The 21775-nt window shown below is 60.0% G+C and overlaps 1 protein-coding gene across 1 annotated transcript in view; it reads left to right on the forward strand.

Moving 5' to 3' along the window:
* The window catches only part of PEBP4 (phosphatidylethanolamine binding protein 4), a 69286-nt gene that overhangs the window by 41582 nt on the left and 5929 nt on the right, over nt 1-21775 (forward strand). The window contains exons 4-5 of the mRNA XM_086477172.1: nt 19489-19534; nt 20781-20887. Of these exons, the coding sequence (XP_086333298.1) occupies nt 19489-19534; nt 20781-20887 (153 nt within the window). The remainder of the gene's footprint in view (nt 1-19488; nt 19535-20780; nt 20888-21775) is intronic.

A 21775-nucleotide genomic window follows, 5' to 3' on the forward strand; every position in this document is an offset into this window, starting at 1 on the left:
GCAGCACCATGAGCTGCCTTTTTGCACTGCTTGGGCTCAAGTGTTCCCCCTTGTCCCTACCAGTGTCTCCTTTGCTTTCTGGCAGAATTGCTCTTTTCTCATCCCGTGTCTTTTCCTTGTTTCCTCTTTCTCCCTCGCTCCTTCTCGTACCTCTCTCATCCCAGGTTTCAAAGACCTCCCCCCTCCATCCCCTGCAGGGACCTGCCACCATCTGCGATTTCCTTTCCCTTTTTCGTATTTCTTTTTTAAAGTTTCCCCATGTCTTTGTCTTAACGAGCCAGGTTAAATATTCCATAATCAGTGTAATAATACACCTGGACTCGTTCGCGAGATATCTGCCTTTTGTACTGCGACAGGACATTAATAGTAATTATTCTGCTTTGTAATTGGAGCTTTAAATACTAATTCAAACAGCCAGAGGAAAACCAATTAGTGCTAATTTATCTCTATGTGTTTTGGAGAGCCTGTGTCTGTCATACTGTGAAGAAATAGGTTGGTAATTAGTACAGTTGGGTGGTAGATAGAAGTAATTATCAGATTCTTTCATGTTCTTTAAAGGGGGAAAAAAAAAAAAAAAATCTAAAGGCTGCATGACTCTTCCTTTCCGAGGAAGTTTGCACCTCGAAGGAAGGCAGCGCGTGGCCCCAGCCAGCTCCGCGCTCGCCTGCTCCGCGCGAGGCTCCTGGCCAGATCTCATGGGCACCTTGTGCCGCACGAAGCGACGGCTGATCCCGGGGATGGGATGCTTTGGGCACGGCCCGAGCACGCGAGGCTTTAGCTCGGGCAGGGGCGCTGGGGTGTCCTCGGAGGCGGCGAGCGGGACCGGCACGGCAGGGGAACGCGGGTGACAAAGGTGTCAATCAGCAGGAGGAGCTGCGCCGTTGTGGGTGGCTGGAGGAACGCTCCCCGCCACCGGGTCCCTGCCCTGGGCAACTGCGCCGTGTGCTGGACCCGTCCCCTGCTCGTCGGAGCCGCGCCGGCTGCGTTTGGGCCATGCCCTGGGCGTGTGAGCCAGAAGCTGCGCGTCCGAATCCTGCCCCACGCCTTTGAGCTGTGTCCCATGTGTTCGAGCTGTACCCTGCGTCTTTGAGCCATACCCTGTGCATTTGAACCCATACACTATGCCTTTGGCCCATACCCTATGTCTTTGAGCCCATACCCTATGTCTTTGAGGCCATAACCTATGTGTTTGAGCTGTCACCTATGTGTTTGAGCTGTCTCCTATGCATTTGAGCTGTACCTTATGCGTTTGAGCTCATACCCTATGTGTTTGAGCCCATATCCTATGTGTATGAGCTGTATCCTGTGCATTTGAGCTGTGCTCTATGTGTTTGAGCCCATACCCTATGTGTTGGAGCTGTCTCCTATGCATTTGAGCCCATACCCTGTGTGTTTGAGCCCATACCCTATGTGTTGGAGCTGTGCCCTACGCATTTGAGCCCTTCCCTGTGCGTTTGAGCCCATACTCCATGTGTTTGAACCAAAAACCTATGCAATTTGGATCCGACCCCACGCTTACGAAGCCTACCCTGTGGGTTTGAGCCGTACCCCGTGTCTGTGGCACCTCTCCTGTGCATTTGAGCCAGGCCCTACGTGTTTGAGCCAGACTTTGTGCATTTTAGCTATCCTCTCTGCATCTGGGGGGACGTCAGCGGTGGCCAAATGGCCGCTGTCCCCATTGTCTGTGTCTCCGTCCTCTCCTCCCGGCACTCTGGCTTTGCTGCCCAGGAGGAAGCAGCAGGTTCCTCGAGGATGCTGGGCTCTGCCACATGCTGCTCTTTTTTCTTCTTTTGTTTTTTTCCCCTCTTATTGGATAAGAGGATCTTGAGGTTTTCTGTGCAGGGAGGATTTGGGTTGTGGTTACTTCGATCTCCCCCCCACACCCCATGTTGTGCTATTAAAAAAATAAATAACGCATAGAGTAGTTGTTCACCCTGTGAGGATGTCGGGCCGAGCCAGACCAGGAGTGCAGCAGGATCTGCAGGAATTCATTAATGGCCCATTCTGTATTTCCTTTTCTCTTTAAAAACCCAGTGGAGTTACCTTGGTAATAATAAACTGCACGATTCCAGGAGGGAGGGAACAGATTCTTATTTTGATTAAGCGGATTTCTCCTTCTCCCCTCCTTGCCCCTTTTATTCCTGCCAATTTAAAATTTTTGTTTAGGGGAAAAAAAAAAAAATTATAAGCAAAGGCTAATGATGGAAAAAAGCACATTTTTTCCAAGGGAGGGGAGAAAATGCCATTGGAAGTCTTCTATGTGAAGAGATGCCGGGGGGCACAATATATCAAAGAAAATATAATACACCCAGGTTAAAACTAATGATTGCCATATAATTAGATGTGAACCATTGTGCTATAAATGTGTATTCTTCAGCGTGCTGTGATTTTACTGTAAAAGAGAGAGAGAGAGTGAGCGCGCGAGAGAGCGCACAAGAGAAAGAAAGACAGAAAAACACAGAACCCAGCAACATACTATAAAAAGCACTCTGTTGACTTTTCTGCTGTTTAGTATTCCTTGCCCGTACTCCCCCGGGAGTATGTAATTAGTGCTTTATGAAGAGTGCATTTAAAGCAGTTTAATATTCACCTCATTCAGTCTGAAACAATGTGATCACTGCTTAGACAAATCACTGCTCCTTACTGACATCCTCTGTCAGTACATTACCTCTGAAAAGACCTTTCAAGAGGCTTGGATGTTAATTAGTTGTCTATCATGTATAAACAGAGCAGTGAGCAGAAGGGCTGCACCAGGCCAAAGACACAGAGGGAAATACTGGAAATACTTATTTCTTTTTTTTTTTTTTTTTTTCCCCCCTCCTCCTTCAATGAAAATTTCTGGCTTTCTCGTCCCTCGCTCCCCAGTTTGCTGGCGCTTCGCAGAGTTTGCCGTGGCCTGGAGCGCAGCCTGGGTTTCCCGACCGCTGGGTGCCCTCCCAGGGATGCTGAGCCAGCCTGGCCCCGTGGCGCTCTGCCGCCCTGGCTCTGCAAGCGAGGGGCAGCCGGCCCCCGGCCGCTCTGTGGAGCATCCTCCGCTTTGGCCAGGCACCTGCTGAGCTGCCGTGCTGCCCCCCAAAGGGTGAGCATCCCAGCCAGCATCCCAGCCAGCATCCCAGCCAGCATCCCAGTCAGCATCCCAGCCAGCATCCCAGTCAGCATCCCAGTCAGCATCCCAGTCAGCATCCCAGCTCTGCATCCCAGCCAGCATCCCAGCCAGCATCCCAGCCAGCATCCCAGCCAGCGTCCCAGCCAGCATCCCAGTCAGCATCCCAGCCAGCATCCCAGCCAGCATCCCAGTCAGCATCCCAGTCAGCATCCCAGCCAGCATCCCAGTCAGCATCCCAGCTCTGCATCCCAGCCAGCATCCCAGCCAGCATCCCAGCCAGCATCCCAGTCAGCATCCCAGCCAGCATCCCAGCCAGCATCCCAGTCAGCATCCCAGTCAGCATCCCAGCTCTGCATCCCAGCCAGCATCCCAGTCAGCATCCCAGCCAGCATCCCAGCCAGCATCCCAGCCAGCGTCCCAGTCAGCATCCCAGCCAGCATCCCAGTCAGCATCCCAGCCAGCATCCCAGTCAGCATCCCAGCCAGCATCTCAGCCAGCATCCCAGCCCTGCATCCCAGCCAGCATCCCAGCCAGCATCCCAGCTCTGCATCCCAGACAGCATTCCAGACAGCATCCCAGCCAGCGTCCCAGTCCTGCAGCCCAGCCAGCATCCCAGCCTGCATCCCAGCTCTGCATCCCAGCCAGCATTCCAGCCAGCATCCCAGCCAGCGTCCCAGTCCTGCATCCCAGCCCTGCATCCCAGCCCTGTATCCCAGTCCTGCATCCCAACCCTGCATCCCAGCCAGCACCCCAGTGCTGCATCCCAGTACTGCATCCCAGTCCTGCACCCCAGCCCTACATCCCGGTCCTCCCATCCCAGTCCTGCATCCCAGTGCTGCATCCCAGCCCTGCATCCCAATCCTGCATCCCAGCCCTACATCCTGGTCCTCCCGTCCCAGTCCTCACATCCCAATCCTGCATCCCAGCCCTACATCCTGGTCCTCACATCCCAGCCCTGCATCCCAGCGTTACACCCCAACCCTGTATCCCAGTGCTACATCCCAGCCCTGCATCCCATCCCGCGGGCGCCCTCCCAAACGGACAGGGCTGTGCAGCTGGATTCCCCTCGGCCACTGAGCCCCGCGTTGCTGCTCCCTGTGGCAGCGCGACGCTCCCGTCCTTCCTGGGGCACGGAGGCTCCCCGGCCAAACGTGCTGGCCGAGCCACTGGGTAGGATGGGGTAGGGGACCCCAAGCTCTCACGGCAGCACCTTGCCATGGGTTAGGGGCTATTCCCACTGGGACATGGGCATGGCGATGAGGCAGGGCTGGGGATGGGACCGGGCGCCTGCCAGCGCAGGAAGGTGCTTTAATCCCGGCACTGACACCGGTTTAGTGACTGAACGTGCTGAACTAGAGCTTCTGCACCTATAAAATGTGGTTACTGACACCCACCCACTTCTCTAACATGCCTGGAAATGAATGGATGGAAAATACTATAGGAAAAGGAAGTATTGCTATTTAAAACTGAGTTTAGCTTAGCACCGTGGCTTTACCCGCTGCAAAGCCCCAGTGGTTTGCTGCGGTGCTCGCTTTACTGGTGCTGATACGCGGCTCTTGCTGGAAGGGATGCGCCGGCCATCGCAGCCCTCCTCCATGGCACCGCCACGGGGGGACGAGGGGTGGGGGAGTGGATGGGAGACCCGCTTATTGCACCCCGAAGCAGCTCTTCAGCCGGTCAAAAAGACTCTTGGCGTTTTCCGCCGCGGCGCCCTGCCGTCCTGGGTAAAACGTCTGGCAGGTGACGGCAGCCGCCTCACCCCGCCTGCCCCCGGCTTTATCTTCTCAGGGAAATCCAGCAGATCGGGGGCGACGCCGGGCCCCGCTGGGCATCGCTCGGCCCCCATCCAGCCACGTGCCTCCAGGATGCTCCCCACACCGCCCCTGCGCTGGCAGCTTGTCCCCCACGCGCATCCCTGCATCCCCGCCGTGTCCCCGACGCGTGTCCCCCCGCACGCCCCCTCGCTGGGGGCAGCGGGTGCCGGGTGCACGCGAGGCACCATCCCGGGAGCTGCTCCCAGCTCTGCTCGTGGCTCCTCAAGCCTGGCCTCCGTGGTGGGGATAGAGGACCAGGAGCCACGAGAATCCTATTACCAGCCTCCATCTGGCAGCCCCCGTTCGCTCGCCCGGGCCCTCGTGAGCCAAATCCAGCAAATCCAACACTTCCCGGGGCCGGGGCAGCCGCTCGCTCCCCACGGAGGTGTTTAAGGGGCAGACAAGGTCCGACACTGTCCTTTCCCTTCGGCAAGCAGCAGACACGGAGTGTTGCTCGTTCCGCTGCTGGGAGCAACAGCCAAGGCTTGAAACCACGGGTGGTTTGGGGTGAGAGCCCCCTGTGCGCCGTGGCTGGGCTCCCCATGCATGCATCCCCACGGACAGCCCCGTGCCGTGGTGGGGACACACCGAGCATCCCCATGGGATGCCTTCCCGAGCCTCCCTGCCCGCCGAGCAGCAGCTCCACCCCCCTCCGGCTTGGGGTTTTTCCCTCTTTCTCTCCCTTTTCCACCAGTTTGTTTCCCTGGCTCTCTTAGTCACGAAGGTGAGGCACCGACAGAGACACAGACATCAAAAACAAGAGGTGATGAAACGCCGGGAATAATTAAGTTGCACTAAATCACTGGGCCCCGGTGGCACGCTGCCAAAGCGCTGAGGAAACTGGAGCACGAAGGAGCTGAGTTATTATTAATAATCACCAGCGCCCTCGTGAACAACAACCTATTTTGCACCTCTCTGTACCAAAGGAGTGGGACAGGAGCAGTCGGCCGCAGGGATTGGGATGGGGAAAGGACCAGCAGCACAGAGGGGGACAGAGGAGGGGACCGGAGCCCCAGCTCTCCTTCCCGCTGGCTCCGCCGGTGCACGGCGCTGCACGGCATACGCGGGACCGGCTCCGTCCCGGGGCCGTCGGCACTGGCCGGGCTGGGCTGGCCACGCTGCAGGCAACCCAGGGCCAGGGCAAGTCCGCTCCCGCCGTGCATCCTCCACGCCACCCCGAGCCTTACGTAAGGGCAGCCTTATCAACCTGCCATCGGGGCTCGTCCTCACGCCGGCCTGCGAGCCAGGGCTCCCGTTCCCAGCGTGTGGGTGAGCCTGTTAGCCCCAGGCTGGGCATGGCACAGCTCCTGCGCCTCTGCCTGTGCCCTCCTCGCGGGTTGGTGGCACGATGCAACGCCCGGTCGGCAGCCGAGAGCGGGCCAGCGTGCCGCCGGCACAGCCCCGGCTTCGCGGGGTGTTTGGGATGTGTTTCCCCTGCGTCGTGGCGAGCGTTCGTCCTTCAAAGCTCTCGGGAAGGAGCTCCCGGGTGTGCAGGACTCGCTGCCTTTGCTGCTCCGCGGCTCCCTCTGGGTGTCCCCTTGGGGAGAAGAAGGAAGCCTCCCAGCACCCGTTGCTGGTGGAAGGGATGCTGCGGCTCCCACAAACCTTCCTGGGTGCCGCTGCGCTTTTTGGGGAGAGAAAAGAGACCTTAGGGCCAAGACTCCCTCTCCAATGAAGGCTGACTCGATGGCTTTACGTTGCACGGCAGGGCAAGGCTCGGTTTAGCGTTTGATCACACTTGGCTCCGTCTCTGCCAGAGCCCGGGCAGGCTCTTTACAGGGTTTGGGGTTGATTTTGGATGCCACGGTGCCACGGGCGAAGCCTGGGCCCCAGTTCCCACCACCGTTCCCACCGGCACGTGTTTCGTCAGCGGAACCGTCCCGACCTGGTCAAAATCCTCCCTGGCGGGGTAAACCCAACGGTGTCGAAATTTCAGCGAGCTGTAAATCTAATGTGTTTGTAAAATCTTTTAAGCCTCCGTCTGCAACGCACGGGTAACCCTTTAATTCCCTGACAATACAGAGCTAACTCCCAGCTAAATCCCTAACTCCTGCGGAGCGTAGCCCCGTGAATTCAGCTCTCTGCAACCCAGGTCTTGGCTGCAGCGAGCAGCATCGACTGCCCGCTGCAGCATCTGTGCTCTTTGGATGTGGCCTGTGTGCTCCCAGTGGAAAAATCCCCTAGAACGGCTGTGCCCCAGGTTCTGGTGCTTTTACTCGGTTGATCAAAATCTTTGAAACGCTTTTTGCATCTCTATAAAATAGGAATAAGGACAGCTCCTGCATCCCTGCAGTGCCCTGCGCCTGCCCTGAGGTTGCAGCGTGCGGGGAGGGGGACGGGGAGGCAGGGAAGGAGCCATCCAAACCCGATGTCCCAGCTCTGGGCCAGCCCTTCCCTTCCTCCAAAAGGACTGAAATGTTTCCAGCCGATGTGACAACGTTGGAATGAGGCCGTCACCTGCTCCGGCAGGCGCTGCGAGGCTCGTTGAAGCCTCACCAGCATCCGCTGAAAGACTTCCCTGCCGGAGCCGATCCCCGTGCGATAGCGCGAGGGTGCAGCTGCGGAGAGACCCAGCCGGCCCGGAGCAGGCGGTGGGGATGCCGACGGAGCCCGACGAGTTTGGGAGCTCATCAGCATCATGATGACAGCGCTGGGGATTGCTCCACGCGTTGTACAACGCGGGTCCCAGCTGCCGGGAGAACGTTTCCCAACCTGGCGAAACCTGTACGAACGACCACCCTTTCTTAGGCAATTTTCCTGACTCAAGATCCCACCCCGAGTCAGCAGGAGACGGCTCTCTGCTGCCTCTTACAAAACATCTCCATCCAAACAAGTTTCCCCATTAATCCCTCTTCCAGGGATTTGGTTTTTCCTCTTTTTTTTTTTGGGTGGCCATGGGTGCTGTTGGCTCTTCAGGAGGGTGTGTGGTCTCGTGGGGGGCCGTGGCTTGGCTTTCCTCAGCTGGGGGGCTGAAGCCAAGCACGGCATCAAGCATGAATTAGCCAAAACCATGCTCTTTATTCGAAAGACTTTCCTGAGGGAGGAGGGAAGGGAACGGCTCCTCTGGGAACTGGGCAAATCCAGGGGAGACACAGGGAGGGGCCGTCGGACAGTGCTGGGGGCTGCTCGGCCCTTTGTTACATTAGTGGCCCGAATATTGAGCTGGAGCAAATCCAGAGGATGACTTCACCTCCCCTGGCTTTACAGCAAATTTCTGAGGGGTGAACGCTTCTCTAAAGGAGCGAAAATTTTGCTGATTTATTTCAGTGCTCAGCGAACGGCCCTTGTGGGCTAAAACCCCCCCGTAACATATCCCGAACGTGGGTATGGAAACATCTGCAGTGGCTTCTAGCCTGTTCAAGACACTGATAACTTCGTTTTTCCCTCTCGGGGGTGACCCGCTGACACCTCACGCGTGTCCTGCCGGGCTCTGCGACCCGGGGCCGGCAGGCGAAGGGTTACGCAGCCCCATCTGCTCGGCTCCCCATTTCACAAGGGCGGGTTTGGAGTTTTACTACAAGTTTCAGACAATGAAGGTGTGTCTGCGCTCGGTGCCTGGTTTGCCCGTTGTGTAGGCGTCGGGTTCAGCGCCGTCTTGTCAACACTTGAATATGTTGAGCATCACTCACGGGGCATTCTGTAAGAAACCTATTAAGTTAATTACCGAGGCTCGGGGGGGGGTGTGTGTGTGAGAGAGAGAGAGCGCGAGCGTGCGCGCCTCTCCTGTAAAAATTTGGCTTTCTTCGTTGCAAGACACTTCTGATGCAAGCCCTGGCCTCTTGGTGTGATGACATCTTGTCTGCTGCTGTAACTGATACGGGGCTCGCATCGTGCCTCCTGCAAGCCGGAGAGCTGGTTATGGGGTCAGGGTAGGACCCCCACCCAGCCTGCCTCGGGGACGCCCACCCAAACATAGGGACCTGCTTCGGCTCCCTGCGGGGGTTTATAGGCTGGGGAGGAGTTAGGGTGTAAATCTGTCCTAAATCTGTGGGGTTTGAACTCAAACCAGGCTGCGCTGCCTGCGTTGGGCCAGCTCGAGCATCCCTGTAGGTAACAGTAGCTCTCGCTGTCGGCTCATGTCATCGTTTCTGCTCCCTCCAAGCACCGGGGAGAAGGCAGTTTTGACTCCTTGGTTTGGGAAGAGGGCTGGGAAGAGACCTCTTGGTCTTTATATTTGCACTGCCGCCGGCAAATGGCCCAAAATAATCAGGGCTGGAGGGGAGGGGAGCTATTCTTGTTGAGGCTGGGGGGGCCCTGTCACATTCCTGGTGGCAGGAAAGCGCGGTTTGTGCAAGGAGACAGCGCAGAAACAGCCTCCAGCGGCACCGGTGAGCATCCCTGGGGGGACACCCCCTCTACTTTTCCTCTCCTTCCTTCCCGCAAGCCTCTCCTCTGCCTTTTCATCCCCTTGGACAAGGAGCTGCAGGTCTGGGCCCCAGCCCGGACAAGAGCAGGGCTGTTGGAGCGGTGATGAAACCCCACGAGCAGCAGCACGTGTCTGCGCTGCCCAGCCCCAGCCTCGCCATCGCCTCCCGGCTTTCCCCGCGTCCTCGCCCAGCTGGGCTGAAACACCTCGCCGCCCCCAAAATACATCCCCTCCCCCCCCCCCCCCCAAAAAAAAGGGTTTTCCCTCGCTAGAGCCCAAGCCAGGGTAGGGAGCGAGGTGAGGGCTGGCTCCTGGCTTCCCGAGGTGGTTTTTTTGGGGGAGGTGCACGGGGGCAATGCACAAACAGCCCCCGGCGCTTGCACGCGCCCCAGGTAGGGCGGCTTGGCCCCCCTCCTTCTCGCGCCGAGAGCGCATCCCACGGGAGCCTGGATCCGGTGGACTTTTATGGAAGAAAGGGAAGTCCATGGCATCGCCGGAGCAGCCTTGGCAGCCGTGGTGCTGAGCGCTCGCCAGCCTCGCAGCAACGCCGCCGTTAACCCCTCAGCCTCGGGACGGGCGATGCATGCGTGTCTGCTCCTGCCCCCATGCAGCTGCTGGGGGGCGGGGGGGGGGGGGGGGGGGGGTCAGCAGCATCGGTGCGGGTCTGCCTTGAGCTGGGGGCCGTTAGGATGCTCAGCAGCAAAAAGCGGCGGTGAGAAGGCGCGTCTGGCTCTTTCTCATCATCTAAATCATCGCAAAGGGCTCGCCAGCGTCCCAAAGCTCTCATCCTTCAAGAACCGCCCCCCCCTCCCTGAAAGAAATAACAAGAGGGAAGCAGGGGGGGGTGAGAGCTCGCCCTGCTCCAGCGAAGGATGTTTCCTGTTGGAGTTTCTCCCGTCCCAGGGGCAGCTCTGGACTCTCCCTCCGAGCGCTGCCAAGTCCCGCCGTCAGGAAGCAGCTTGGGGGTGGTGGTGGTGGGGACTGGGGGGGGGGACGGGGGGGGGACGGGACACGGACAGCGAGGCCGAGCCCACGGCAGCCCGGATGCGCTGGCGGGGGCCAGACAGAATCTTCCCCTCCCGGCGAGTCCCGGCCGGGGGCTTGCGTCATCAGATGCAAAGGGGAGACATTTTGGCCAACGGAAGGAGAAAAAGAAAAAAAAAATATTAAAAAATTTAAAAATTAAAGGAAAAAAATCAACACCCCACCCTCCCACCCCCCCCAGCCCCAACCCCACGCTCCTTCCCCAGCGCTCCCATCAGATTAGTGAAGCCAAAATAGCCAAGTTGGCCCAGAGCGGTAGCAGGGCTGGCACGCGCGGGCTTTGATCCGCCCCCGCGCCCAGGAAGGTGCCTGGGCCGGGGATCAGACACCCCAAGGGAGGAGGAATTTGCAGGGGAGGGTTGCGGCGTACGCGCGTCCCCGTGGCCACCCTCCAGCCCCGAGGTGCCCCCTGGATTTTTGCAGCGGGGGGGGGGGGGGGTGTGACACCCAGCGATGACTACCAAGGGAGCCCAGTGGGCTGCTGGGGTGGGATGCAGCATCCCCGGAGCGGCTGGGGGGGCGATGGGCGCAGCATCCCCCCTCCCAACCCACCGGGGCTCCCTTTGTAGTCAACGCTGAGTGTCACCCCCCCCCCCCCCCCCCCCGCAAAAATCTGGGCTCGTGCCCTGGTTTCGTGCCCTGGGCTTTCAACCCAGCGCGGACCCGGCCGTTGCATCGCAGAAACACGCTCTGAAATGCAGGACCACCCCGGAGAGGCGGGAGGGGATGCTCCTTTTGGGAAAGCGAGCTGGAAAAAGCTCGGAGTTTTCTGAGATCTAAAGCCTCGCAGCACCGTACGAGGTGACAGGGCTGGATTTTCACCCGTGAGAGCCTCCCGTCGTGTCCGAGAGTAGCCGTGACCCACCCCGTGCACCCAGCATCACCACCTCTACCCCCCAGCGGGCTCCTGCCCTCCTCTCCATCCTTCCCCCTTGGACCAGGCTGAAGCTTAGAACATCTCTCCCAGCCTGGTTCTGCCTCGCAGAGGGATGTGCGGTTCACGGGCGAGATACTCAGGCCCACGTGCCCCACGGACGCGTTTATTACTGTTTACTCCTGCTCGGAGGGTGGCAGCGCTGGGAACGTGCTGGCGCTTTGCAACCACCAAAGCAAAGCTGTTCCCGTCCCCGAAGGCGAAGCGGCCGGCAGCGTCTCCCTACGGGCACATCCTCACGGCTGTCCCGCGCCTGGCCCCAGGGGAGGGTTTCGGCGCAGGCTCCGCTCTCGCCTGCCCAGAATCGGGCTACGGGCCTTCAAATGACTGAATTAGGGAAAATTTGGTGTTTCTCCAAGAATCCTCCGGAAATCTGCTGCTGGAAAAGCAAGCTCATCTTAAAGCTACACGCACGCAGAGCAAATAAGTTTTCCACTCCCAGGAACTGTAGAGACTTGGGATGGAAAAGGCCTTTTCAGTCCTACCCAGCCCTTTTTCTGGCCAGTTCGAGCTTGTTCCCCGCGTTGAAATCTCAGGGGCTTTGCTCCTGGCTTCGAAACCTCTCGTAGTGCACCTTTCTCTGGAGCTTTTGCAGCGTTTTGCAAATGCCTCATGAGAACTGGGGGTGATGGGGGTGCCCCAGTGAGTGCTGGGGGCAGCAAGGAGCACCTGCCCCCCCCCCCCCTTGGCTCCATAGAGGGGAGATCCTGGTGGACCTCCTGGAGAAAGAGCCGGCTTATTCCAAAGCCCAGCGCAGCAAAGCAGCCGCGCCGAGCGCTGCAGGTGTGGTTTGGCGGCTGCCGGGAAAAATCGGTGTTGCAAGCGGCGTGTTTGAGCGGTCCCACCCTGCCAGAGCGAGCTAAAAACTCGGCGAGGTGCAAAAACTACCCTTCTGCCCCTCCCCCCCCCCAACCCTGCACCGGAGCCGTCCTCAAGCCTTCCTCCTCCAAACCCAACGCCAATTCCCACCCCAGCAACGCGGCTTCGGCCGTCATCCCAGCACCAAGGAGGCAGGGGATGCTTATGGGGGGGGGGTTGGGGTGGGATGAAGCCCACCCCAGCCCTCCCCTCGGCGGGGCAGCACCGGGCCAGCGGGTCAGGGTGACTCATTTGGCAGCCAGCTCCGCCGCGAGCTCGCCCGCCGTTGCGACACCGCGGGGATATTAAACCCAGGCAGCCTCGGAGCTCGGCATCCACGCGGCTTCCTAACACGCCCCTGGGGTTGCTATCAACATCCCTGTTGTTCTTAGCAATCGCATCCATCATTTATCATCCCGGTTTACAACAGAGGCCCAGGGGCTGGGAGACGGGGCGTAACCGCGCGGGACGCGATTGCAGCCCTCTCCGAAAGGGTCCCGTGGGCGCTGCCGGGTTGCAGCCACCCCACCGTGAGCCGCTGCCCGCTGCTGCCCCGGGAAGCAAGGCAGAGCCGGTGTAGGCAGCAATCAGAGCGTGCACAGCCGTTTCCATTAGCTGATTTAAATCATCTTTTTATTCAACCGGTGCAATTTTCTTGCTTAAATGAACCCTGATGCTTCGCTGCCGGAGACCCAAGAGAGGAAGGGTCGCAGGAAAAACTCCTTCGTGCGGTTTCTTGGCGAGCCAGCCAACCTCAGCTCCCAGACCCATCGCTTTTATCCCCAAGTTGTGAGCGTCCTGGCAAAGCCACGTCTCGCGTGCCTTCCTGCAGCAGCTTGGCCGCCCAGCTGGGGCGAGCGCCCAGCAGCCTGCATCCCATTCCCCCCTTCTGCCTCTAGAATATCACAGGTGTTTAAGTAAAAAAAACACCCAAAACCCCCTCCTTTTTTCAACAGAAGGGTTTTGGCTGAAGTTTCAAAACCATCTAAGTGTCATCACGGCCTCCGCCCCGCTGGCTTGGACCCCTCACCTAGATCGGGAAGGAAAGGCGCAGATAGGCAGAGCGCGTGTGCCAGCAACGCCTAAGCCAGGCAGGTATCGGTCGCTCGCTGGAAATCCACCCAGCAGAGCCTCCCTCTTTGGAAACGGGATGTTCTGCCACTGGAAACACCGTCCTTGGGCTGCCGGGAGGGAGGCAGGAGCCCCGTGAAGGTCTCGGCAGCGTTGCGGATCCTCAAGGGGTCGGGTTATTAAGTGCAGCATTTTGTCTCTGCTGCTTTCATGCTCCTAGATTAAAAAACCTTGCAAAGAGCCAAACACCGAGTGATTTATGTTTATTTTGCTTACTTAATAACCCTATAGCATGTCCTTCCCTGGGGCACTAGGGTGTATCAGACAAGCATTAATTTAAATTACAACAGTGCCTGATATTTATTTTTTAATATATTTTTATGGTAGCTTTCCCCATTTATAGCGATCTAGAAAAAAAGCCAGGCCACACCAAGAAGCTGTAATCGTTACCTAATAATCCTAAAAGCAATCGGGGTAAATCGTCGGCGACGCTGACCCCGGCGAGCCGGAGGAGAGGTTCTCTGGAGCCGTATCGGGGCAGTGACATCCCAGCGCGGCCACCCGGTCCTGCTCCCACCTGGGCAGAGCGGTGCCTCCGTGGGGGGACCCAAGGGTGCCAACGGGACCCCTCGAGCTGCTTCTGCTCCTTGGGGACCCTCGGGGACTGGCAGCGAGCTTTCCCAGGGGCTCTAACGAGCCTCGGTTCGGTTTTTGGGAGGCTGCGTAGAGCGTCGGCGCGGGTTCGTGCAGCGCCATCTCTTTGGCGGCCGCTGCCCGCTGAGAATTGCTGTCCTGGCATGACGCTGGTATTAAAAGCACCCGGTTTTGGTGCTGGTAGCTGTGCCAGGCCGCAAACAGGCAGATCCACCGGCTGGGGGGCACCAGTTTACCCAGGTTTAGCTTTTCCTCGCCACCCGCTGAGGTTCTGGACCTGCTCCCCACAAAAAGCAATGCGCCTTTTCCCTTCTTTCTGTGCCCGAACGTGGCTTGGGTGTAGTTTGTCAAACTGCCATGAGCAGCCTGACAGCAAACAAGTCAAATACCACCCAGAACGGTGAAACTCCGTAAGAGCTAAAGGACATTAAAATAATGGGCTTGGGCTATGGGTGATGGGGGGATTGGCAGGGGGGGCTGGGGCAATCGCACGTATCCAGCCCCGTGTAGCTCGGCAGGTCCCCAGGGCTGCGGTGCTGGACCGTGCGTCGCCGGAGCCTGCTGAGAGGAGCAGGAGGCTCTCGAGGAGCGGATTCATCATTTGCAGGATGAAAAGCGAGGCGGCTGGGCAATTAAGAGCCGGGCGGAAAGTTGGGCTGGAGACGGGGGGTACCCGTGTTTCGGTGGCGGTGAGACGCTGGGGATCATTTCTGCCTCGGGGCCGGGGTCGCCTGTGCCCCATCTCCAGCTGTGCCAGGGGAGCGCATGTGGCTCTGAGCGAAAGCCAAGGGCCCTGAGTCATCCCGAGGATCCGGGAACTGGAGCTACGGGGAAGCACCAGAGAGCAAGAGGCTGAGGATAACATCTGGAGTTGGGAAAGCTGGTCTGGTTCTAGCGGGAAAGGGAGGTTTCTCTGGATTTGGGGTGTGATGGGATCCGGCACTGGCTCTGGGTGCTCTGCTGGTCTTCGGTGGGGGTTTATCCGCGGCCTCTGGGACACAGCCCTCGGTCTCCTCTCCGCAGCAAGGTGATCGTGGTTCCCCCAGCTCGGGGCCGAGCACGTGGAGGTGGAGCAGGAGAGGGCTCAGGCACCCCTAGACACGCCAGGGAGCAGCAGGAGGGGTGCAGGGGGCTGCGTCCCCAGGGCCAGGCAGTGTGTGGGGTGCCAGGATGTCCGTAATCCTCAATTTTCCATCTTCCCTCCTGATTTACCCGGTTGGCAGCCAGCAGGCGCGGTGGCCGGGCTGGGCAGGGTGGTACCAGCCGGGCTCTGCACGCACCCAGCGGGTTCTGTGGCGACACCGAAAATTGCAGCTTTGTTAAAGCCAAACCACGACATTTCTAACGCAGAAAGGCAGGGAGGGGGCTCTGGGTTCCTCCAAAGTGTGTGGGTGCAGAGGCAGATTTGGGGGTCCGGGGCTGCCCCAGACTGGAAATGCTGGGGAGCGCCCTTGCTCCCTGTGTGCACGAGCTCCCTGCAAACCTCCATTGCCACGAGCACCCGGGGGGTCTTCCCACCATCGCCTGTGCTCAGTCGTTCCCTGCCCTGGGAATCTGCTGCTAAAACACTTTTCTGAGTGGTGCAGTAGCCGGGAGAGACGCTTCCCCGCCATCCCCTTCCCCTCCCGGCAGCACAGGGCCCTCCCCAGCTGGAGGTGACGTCCCCACCTTGGTGGGCTTTTCATCCGTGAATCCCTTCCGCGTCTTTCTCTGTATTTTTCTGTTTCTACTAATCCCTTTCCCGATGGAGAGAACACGGCGTGGACGCGCCAAGCTTTAATTCAGTGGCATAACAACGTTGGCATAACGGGATGTGACATTTATAATTAAAAGGAGGATTTGCATGGTGGGGGCTGACAGTCTCCTTCGGGCACGAAGCCCCAGCTTGATGGTGATGGGAAAAGCAAGGGTGGTCTGGAGCCGTGCCGGCAGGGAGAGGGTCGGCGTGGCGTGGGCGAGCCGGGGCGGTTCAGGACCATCCCATGCCCCGGCGCAGGGATCGGCGTGGAAGCGAGCTGAAATGGAAATGGGCAGCTGAGCTGGGAAACGCCGGAGTTTGGGAGTGCTGGGAGCTCGCCGGGCCCTGCCCTGCTCTCTCATGGCCTCCTTCCATGCAGAAATAATTGGAGGGAAAGTTTCTCTTGGACTGGGTTTTTTTTTCTCACATGCTTTTTGTTGGAAAGCAGGGTGAACGTTTCTGGGAGCCGGGGTAGGAGCGGTCCTCGCCGCTGGTGCTGGCTTTGGCGGAGAGGAGGAAAACCCAAGGTGTGCACCTTCCCCTGCAAGGACAGGGTTGAACAGATCCGTATCCAGCTGCAATTAGCACCTTTTTTTCCTTTATTCCATGTTCGAGCCTTGCAGGAGGCTGGGTTGCCATCCCGGCGGCTGTGCCCTTCCCGGGATGCTCCCCTGCGCTCCCGAGAGCCGATTCCTCAATCCTGACCTCATTATAAAGATCACAGAAAGAGAGAATAACAAATCTGGGCTCCTGGCTGCGCCAGCTTTGAAGCCACCTTCCCCCCGCCAAGCTAGCGTGCCGTAAGCGAGCGGCGCAGGAGGAGCCCTGTTTGTTTGGGGATTAACTTCCCCGCTTGGCTAATTGTTGGTTAATCGTATCACCGCGCTGCCAGGCCGGCACCTCGGCTGCTGCCCTGTGGGATGCAGCCCCCAGCACCCCGATGAGTCCCACAGGGTCCCCAGGGTCCCCCGGGGCCAGGCTGGGGAGCGCTGCCGGCAAGGCGGCAGCAGCCCAGCCCCGCTCTGCCGCGCAGCCCTGGGTCCCATCCGTCATCTGTTTGTCCTGGTCCCCTGCCAGCGATTGTGCCGATTCCCACACCCACTTTCCATAACCCTCCGTCCTCGCCCGGGCGAATCGCTGGCGCGCTCGCCACCCATCCCTTTCCCCTCCTCTCCGATGGGATCAGACACGTTCTGGAGAGGGGGAAGAAAGGGAAAGAAACAAACAAACAAAAAAAAAAACCCCAACAAAACAAAACAAAACAAAACAAAAAGATCAAGAGGAAAACAAAATGTGACTCACTGCCGCCTTCATTTATTTGTATTTATTTATTCCCTCCCGCCCTACGCTGCGACGTGCAGCAGGCAACACCGAGGGCTGGCCGCGATCTACCGGAGAGCCTCGGCACCGCCGGCAGCCGGCTTGGCAAAGGGGTGTCGGGAATGGAGGGGGAATCATTTTCTCTGCTCTTTTGGCCAAGCAGAAGAGCACAGAGAGGAGCTCCTGGCACAGAAATTGCGTGGCACAGGTTTTTAAGGCTGCCCAGGTCTCCGCATGAGCATCCCACCAGCATCCCGTGCCCCACCAGCACTCGATGCCCCGCAGCACGGACCGGAGGGTGGAAATATCTAATTCCACCTCCTCCACTGTGTCCTCAGCGGGGGAAAGAGAGAAAGAGGAGATAAAAGGCTGGGAAGCTCAAATGGTGTCATTAGGAACTATTAATGCTCTCATAAAAGGGCATTAATAAACACGGCAGCTCATCAGCGTCCATTAGCTCCGCTCGTGGCAGGGATCTTCGGGGGCCACCAGCGTGCGATGCTCCCCTCGCCCCTCACCGGCATTTCAGCGAAGGGACAACAGGCTGGAGAGGGGCGGGGAGGGGGGTGGGGATTATTCCTCCCTGCCAACCATTCCCCCCCCCACTACCAAAAACTCGCTTCCCAGCTGCAGGACGCCCCTCGCGCCGGGGGAGGGAAAGCTCGCAGGAGCAAGCGGGGCTTCCCACCCGACGCCACCAGCCTCTCCTGCAGCCCGTTGCGAGCAGAGTTTGCTCCTTTGCTTCCAGCGGAGCTGCTTACTATTTCAAAAAAAAAAAAACCAACCCAAAACCCCAACAAGGTTTACAGTGCTCGCCCCTGCTTTCTCCCTCCCGCCCTCTTCCTCTTCTCGCCTCTTAAAAGGAGCTTCATCCTTTGACTCTCCCATCCCCGGGGCGAGGCAGAACCCACAGCATCTCGGGGCGAGCAGGCAGCCCACATCAGCAGGCAGGAGAACAGGGAGGAGGCCCGGCCTCTCCCGATAAGCCCATGGCAAAGCCAGGAATAGCAGCGAGGTCCCCGCACGGGAGCAGCCCTACCCGCAGCAGCCCAAAAGCCTCAGTCCCTCCTGCCTTTGAAGAGCAGGGGCTGGCAGCCGGCCCGGCCGCACGGCGAGCTTGGGGTTTGCTTCGAGCTGCCTTGTGCCAAGCTGGGTCTGGCGGCCGAGGGCGGCACATCTGGGGGTGGGAGGGGGGGGAGCAGGCACAGCTGGAAAGGCTGGGTAGAGCAGATGTGCGCAGCTGGGTGGAGGAGGCACGCAGAGCGTTGAGGGGTGGGCTGGTGGTGCCCCCCTTGGGGAAGGGGGGGGGAGCGGGTGTGCCCATCTGGTTGCCCTCGCCCATCTGGGCAGAGGAGAAAGCCACCAGCGCAGCCCCCACGTCCGCCCGCTCCCCCACCCCGGGGTGCTCCCCCCCCCCCCCATCCCCTCCCGCCACCCCGCAGGCAGCCTGCACGCCGCCTTCCCCTCCCGCTGCGAACCAAGGCGTCCGAACCTGCCGGTCGCTGCCCAAAATCTTAGTCATCCCCTCCCTGTCGTGGGGATATTCGCAGCGCCGGCTGCCAAAGCGGCGAGCCAGCGTTGGGGGGAGCCGATAGCCGGGGACCTGAGCGGGCGCTTGGCTTCCCGGTGACCTCTGCTGTGCCACGGGCAGCTGGCAGGAGGCTGTCGCCCGCCGTGACTCAGTGCGAAGCAGGTTTCTTTTTTTTTTGGAGAAAGCGAAGCTTTGATGGCAAAGAACCGACCACGTTCCCCGCGCGCACTTTTGCTTGCAGTTATCTGATGCATCTTTTTTTCGGGGTAATAACTCCCAGGGCAGGTTAGGACGGAGGAGCCCTGGCAGCACCCGCGTGTGTGGGCAGGACTGGAATAACGGGTGCCGTCGGGGAGGATTTACAAGCGCTGGGGGCGGCATCGGTGGGAGGTGGGGGCCGGCTGGGAATAGCACAGCAGGTCAGGGGTGAGGTGGCTTGTGCGGGGCCAGGATGCGGCCGAAGCTGCCGCCGCTGCCCCCTTGCCATTCATCCAGTCCCGGTGGGAGGCTCAGCCGCCTCGGCAAAGCCGCCCTCCTCCAGGGAAGCGTCCCAGGGCTGGGATGGAGAGCCAAACCCTACCGGGTGGTTTCGGTGGAGAGCAAAACCACGGCGACGGGGCAAAGCTTTGCTGCGGGAACGCCGGTACAAATCACCACGGTCCTCCGCTGCCAGCCCCCTTCCCACCCGGCACGGTTCACCCCTCCCAAAGCCCTGCACGCCGAGTGGCACCGAGGCTTTTAACGGGCTATCCCGGCTTTCCCGGTGCGCCCCAGCCGGGATCACATGCAGGTGACAGCACCGCCTGTGTGTCAGGGCATCGTGCATCGAGCCTTTCAACCCCGGATAGCCAAGGAAAGCCCCTGGTGTGCTCCTTGCCCCTCCTGCCCTGGCTCCCTGATGACCTTGGCAAGGAGAACACTCAAAATGTTGGAAAGCGAATCCCTGGGGAGAAGCGGGTGCAGACGTGGGGGGCAAGAGGGGTCCGTCCCCTCCACATCTTTCTCCTAGAGTTGTCGGTAGCACCTCACCCCCCCTCTTCTTGTCCTTTCAGGGTGCGGATCTGAAGACTGGGGACATCAAAGGGCACGTGCTGACGGGTGAGTGCGGACCCCAACGAGGGGACGGGGTGTCCTGCAGCCGGGAGCTGTGACAAGGCGGTGGCTGAGCTGGCTGTGCCCGGCGGGGACGAGCACGCTGGGATGCAAGGGAGGGACACAAGGGGTTCCCGCGGGGCACAGCCGGGTGCTGTCTGAAATAGAAGCCACTTTTTGTCTTGTTTTCTAGAGGCAAAAGTGGTTAAAAAACTCCCCAGCAGTTGGAAGAGCTCCAAACCAGTGCAAAAAGGCGGGGGGGGGGGGGGGGGACACAACAACAAAATCAACAAGTAAAACACAAGATAAAAGTAGGTGAATCCCAACAACTTCTGTGATGTTGCACAAAGACTTTCAGTTCAAAACAGGCCAGACATGGCGTTTACAACCCAAGGGAGCAGGGGAGAGGGGCTGGGGGCTCGCCCGGCTGCAGGTGACCGAGTCCTGGAGGGGCTTCAGCCTCTTGTCCCTTGGCATCACATCCTCCTGTCCCCAACAGTCCAACAACCCTGGGACTTCCAGCACCTGAGAACCCACCGCTTCGACCACCAGAGCATCCTCCCCCACCAAAGCTGGGCATGGGAGGACTCCAAACGCCCAGCTGGCGGGTGCCAGGCACCCCAGACCCCCACGGGGCAGCCGGGAGGGCAAGGGGTGCTGGCCACGCACCAGCAGGGTGTTGGGGGTCTCAGGCTTGTCCCCCCCCAGCAGGTCCCTGCATGGCCCTACCCAGGGGAGGCTGCACCCAGCACGGGGGGCGGGGAGGGGGGGTGGATGGGGAGGGGGCATGGCAGGGATGGTGCAGGGATGGGAAGGGTGATGGAGGAGAGGTCGAGGTGCTCGGCATGGAGGCGAGGAGCACCCCGGGGCTCTGAAGTTGGAGGAGGAGGAGGAGGAAAGGGCGGTGGCTGGCGCAGCGGGAGGTTGGGGGCAGGTTATTTCAGGAGAGGGAAAACAGGATCTGGCCCCCCGGGAAGATGAGGGGGGATCTGTGTGGTAATAAGGGAGGGGGCAGCTTTGGGGAGGGGGGAGGAGGGCACAGCGGCTGCTCTCGCCCGTGATGCTCCCGAGCGCTTTCTCCCTCCAGCCCCACGCGTGGCGAGGGGCTTTGCTGCACGGCGCTGGGTGGGAGAGCCGAGCCTAGCCTGGAGGGGGAGGGGGTGGGTGCGTGGGGGGGTGGTGGGTGCGTGGTTGTGGTGGGAAGCGGGTCCAGCTCGGGGGGATGCTCAGCCGTTATCTTTCGCATCCCCAGATTACGTCCGGCCCACGCCCCCGCCCCGCAGCGGGTACCACCGCTACCAGCTCCGCCTGTACGAGCAGCCGGCGCAGGAGGCCATCGCCCTGAGCCCCGAGGAGCGGGTCTCGCTGGGTAAGGAGCACCCCCATGCCCTCGCTCCCAGCCCCCGAGGGGCTTTCCCGGGGGTACAGGTCATGGCACGGGTTCGGCCGTGCCAGAAGTGCTGGGCTGGGGCTGCTCGTTGGGTGCAAAGGGGCTTCAAATCCTCCCACGGGACGTGCCTGGGGTGGTGAGTCCTCACAAAGCAGCAGAAACCCTCGGCAAAATGGCTGGTAACGGCCTGGCTAGCGGGATCGGAAGCGGGGAGAGATCCCGTCGGCTGTGAAATCGGGCTGAGTCCTTGCTGGCACGTTTTCCTCCCCCCTCCATGAGCCGTGGGAGTTGCATCACCCCCACCTCGGAGCAGGCCGATAAGGATCAGCCGTGGAGATGGTTTAGCAAGGGATTGCTCAAACCGGGCTGACACAACTCGCCAACTCCCAGCTCCCCTCCGCCCCGCGCGGTGCTGGGACACGGCTGCCGCCTCCCAAAATGCTGCACGGGAAGGATGGAGGCAAGCAGCCGAGACACCCCCCCACCCACCCACCCACCCAAACCACGATGGGACCATCCCCGCTGTTTCATCCCAGATGGGGCACCCTGGTCACCGGCGGGACCCCCAGCACGGGGGGCCAAGGGAAATGCAAGGTGTGGGTTCCTTCCTGGGATGGTGGCGGCGCAGCCCGGGGTTGGAGCACGGGGCACTGCGGCTCACGTGGCCTCGGCAAGGGAAATTTCAAAACTTTCCCAGCCGGGACCACAGGAGCACATCTCGATAGGCAGGTCAGGTCGGTGCGTCTCGTCTGCGCCGGCCTGACTCACCCCCTGCGCCGGTGTTAACCAACGCCGCGCGTCCCGGGGGAAGGCAGCGGGGTGGCTTTGCGGAGCTCGCCGTCCCCAGACACCCCCTC

This window comes from Leptosomus discolor, chromosome 23 (genome assembly GCF_034619465.1).
Source record: "Leptosomus discolor isolate bLepDis1 chromosome 23, bLepDis1.hap2, whole genome shotgun sequence".
NCBI lineage: Eukaryota > Metazoa > Chordata > Aves > Leptosomiformes > Leptosomidae > Leptosomus > Leptosomus discolor.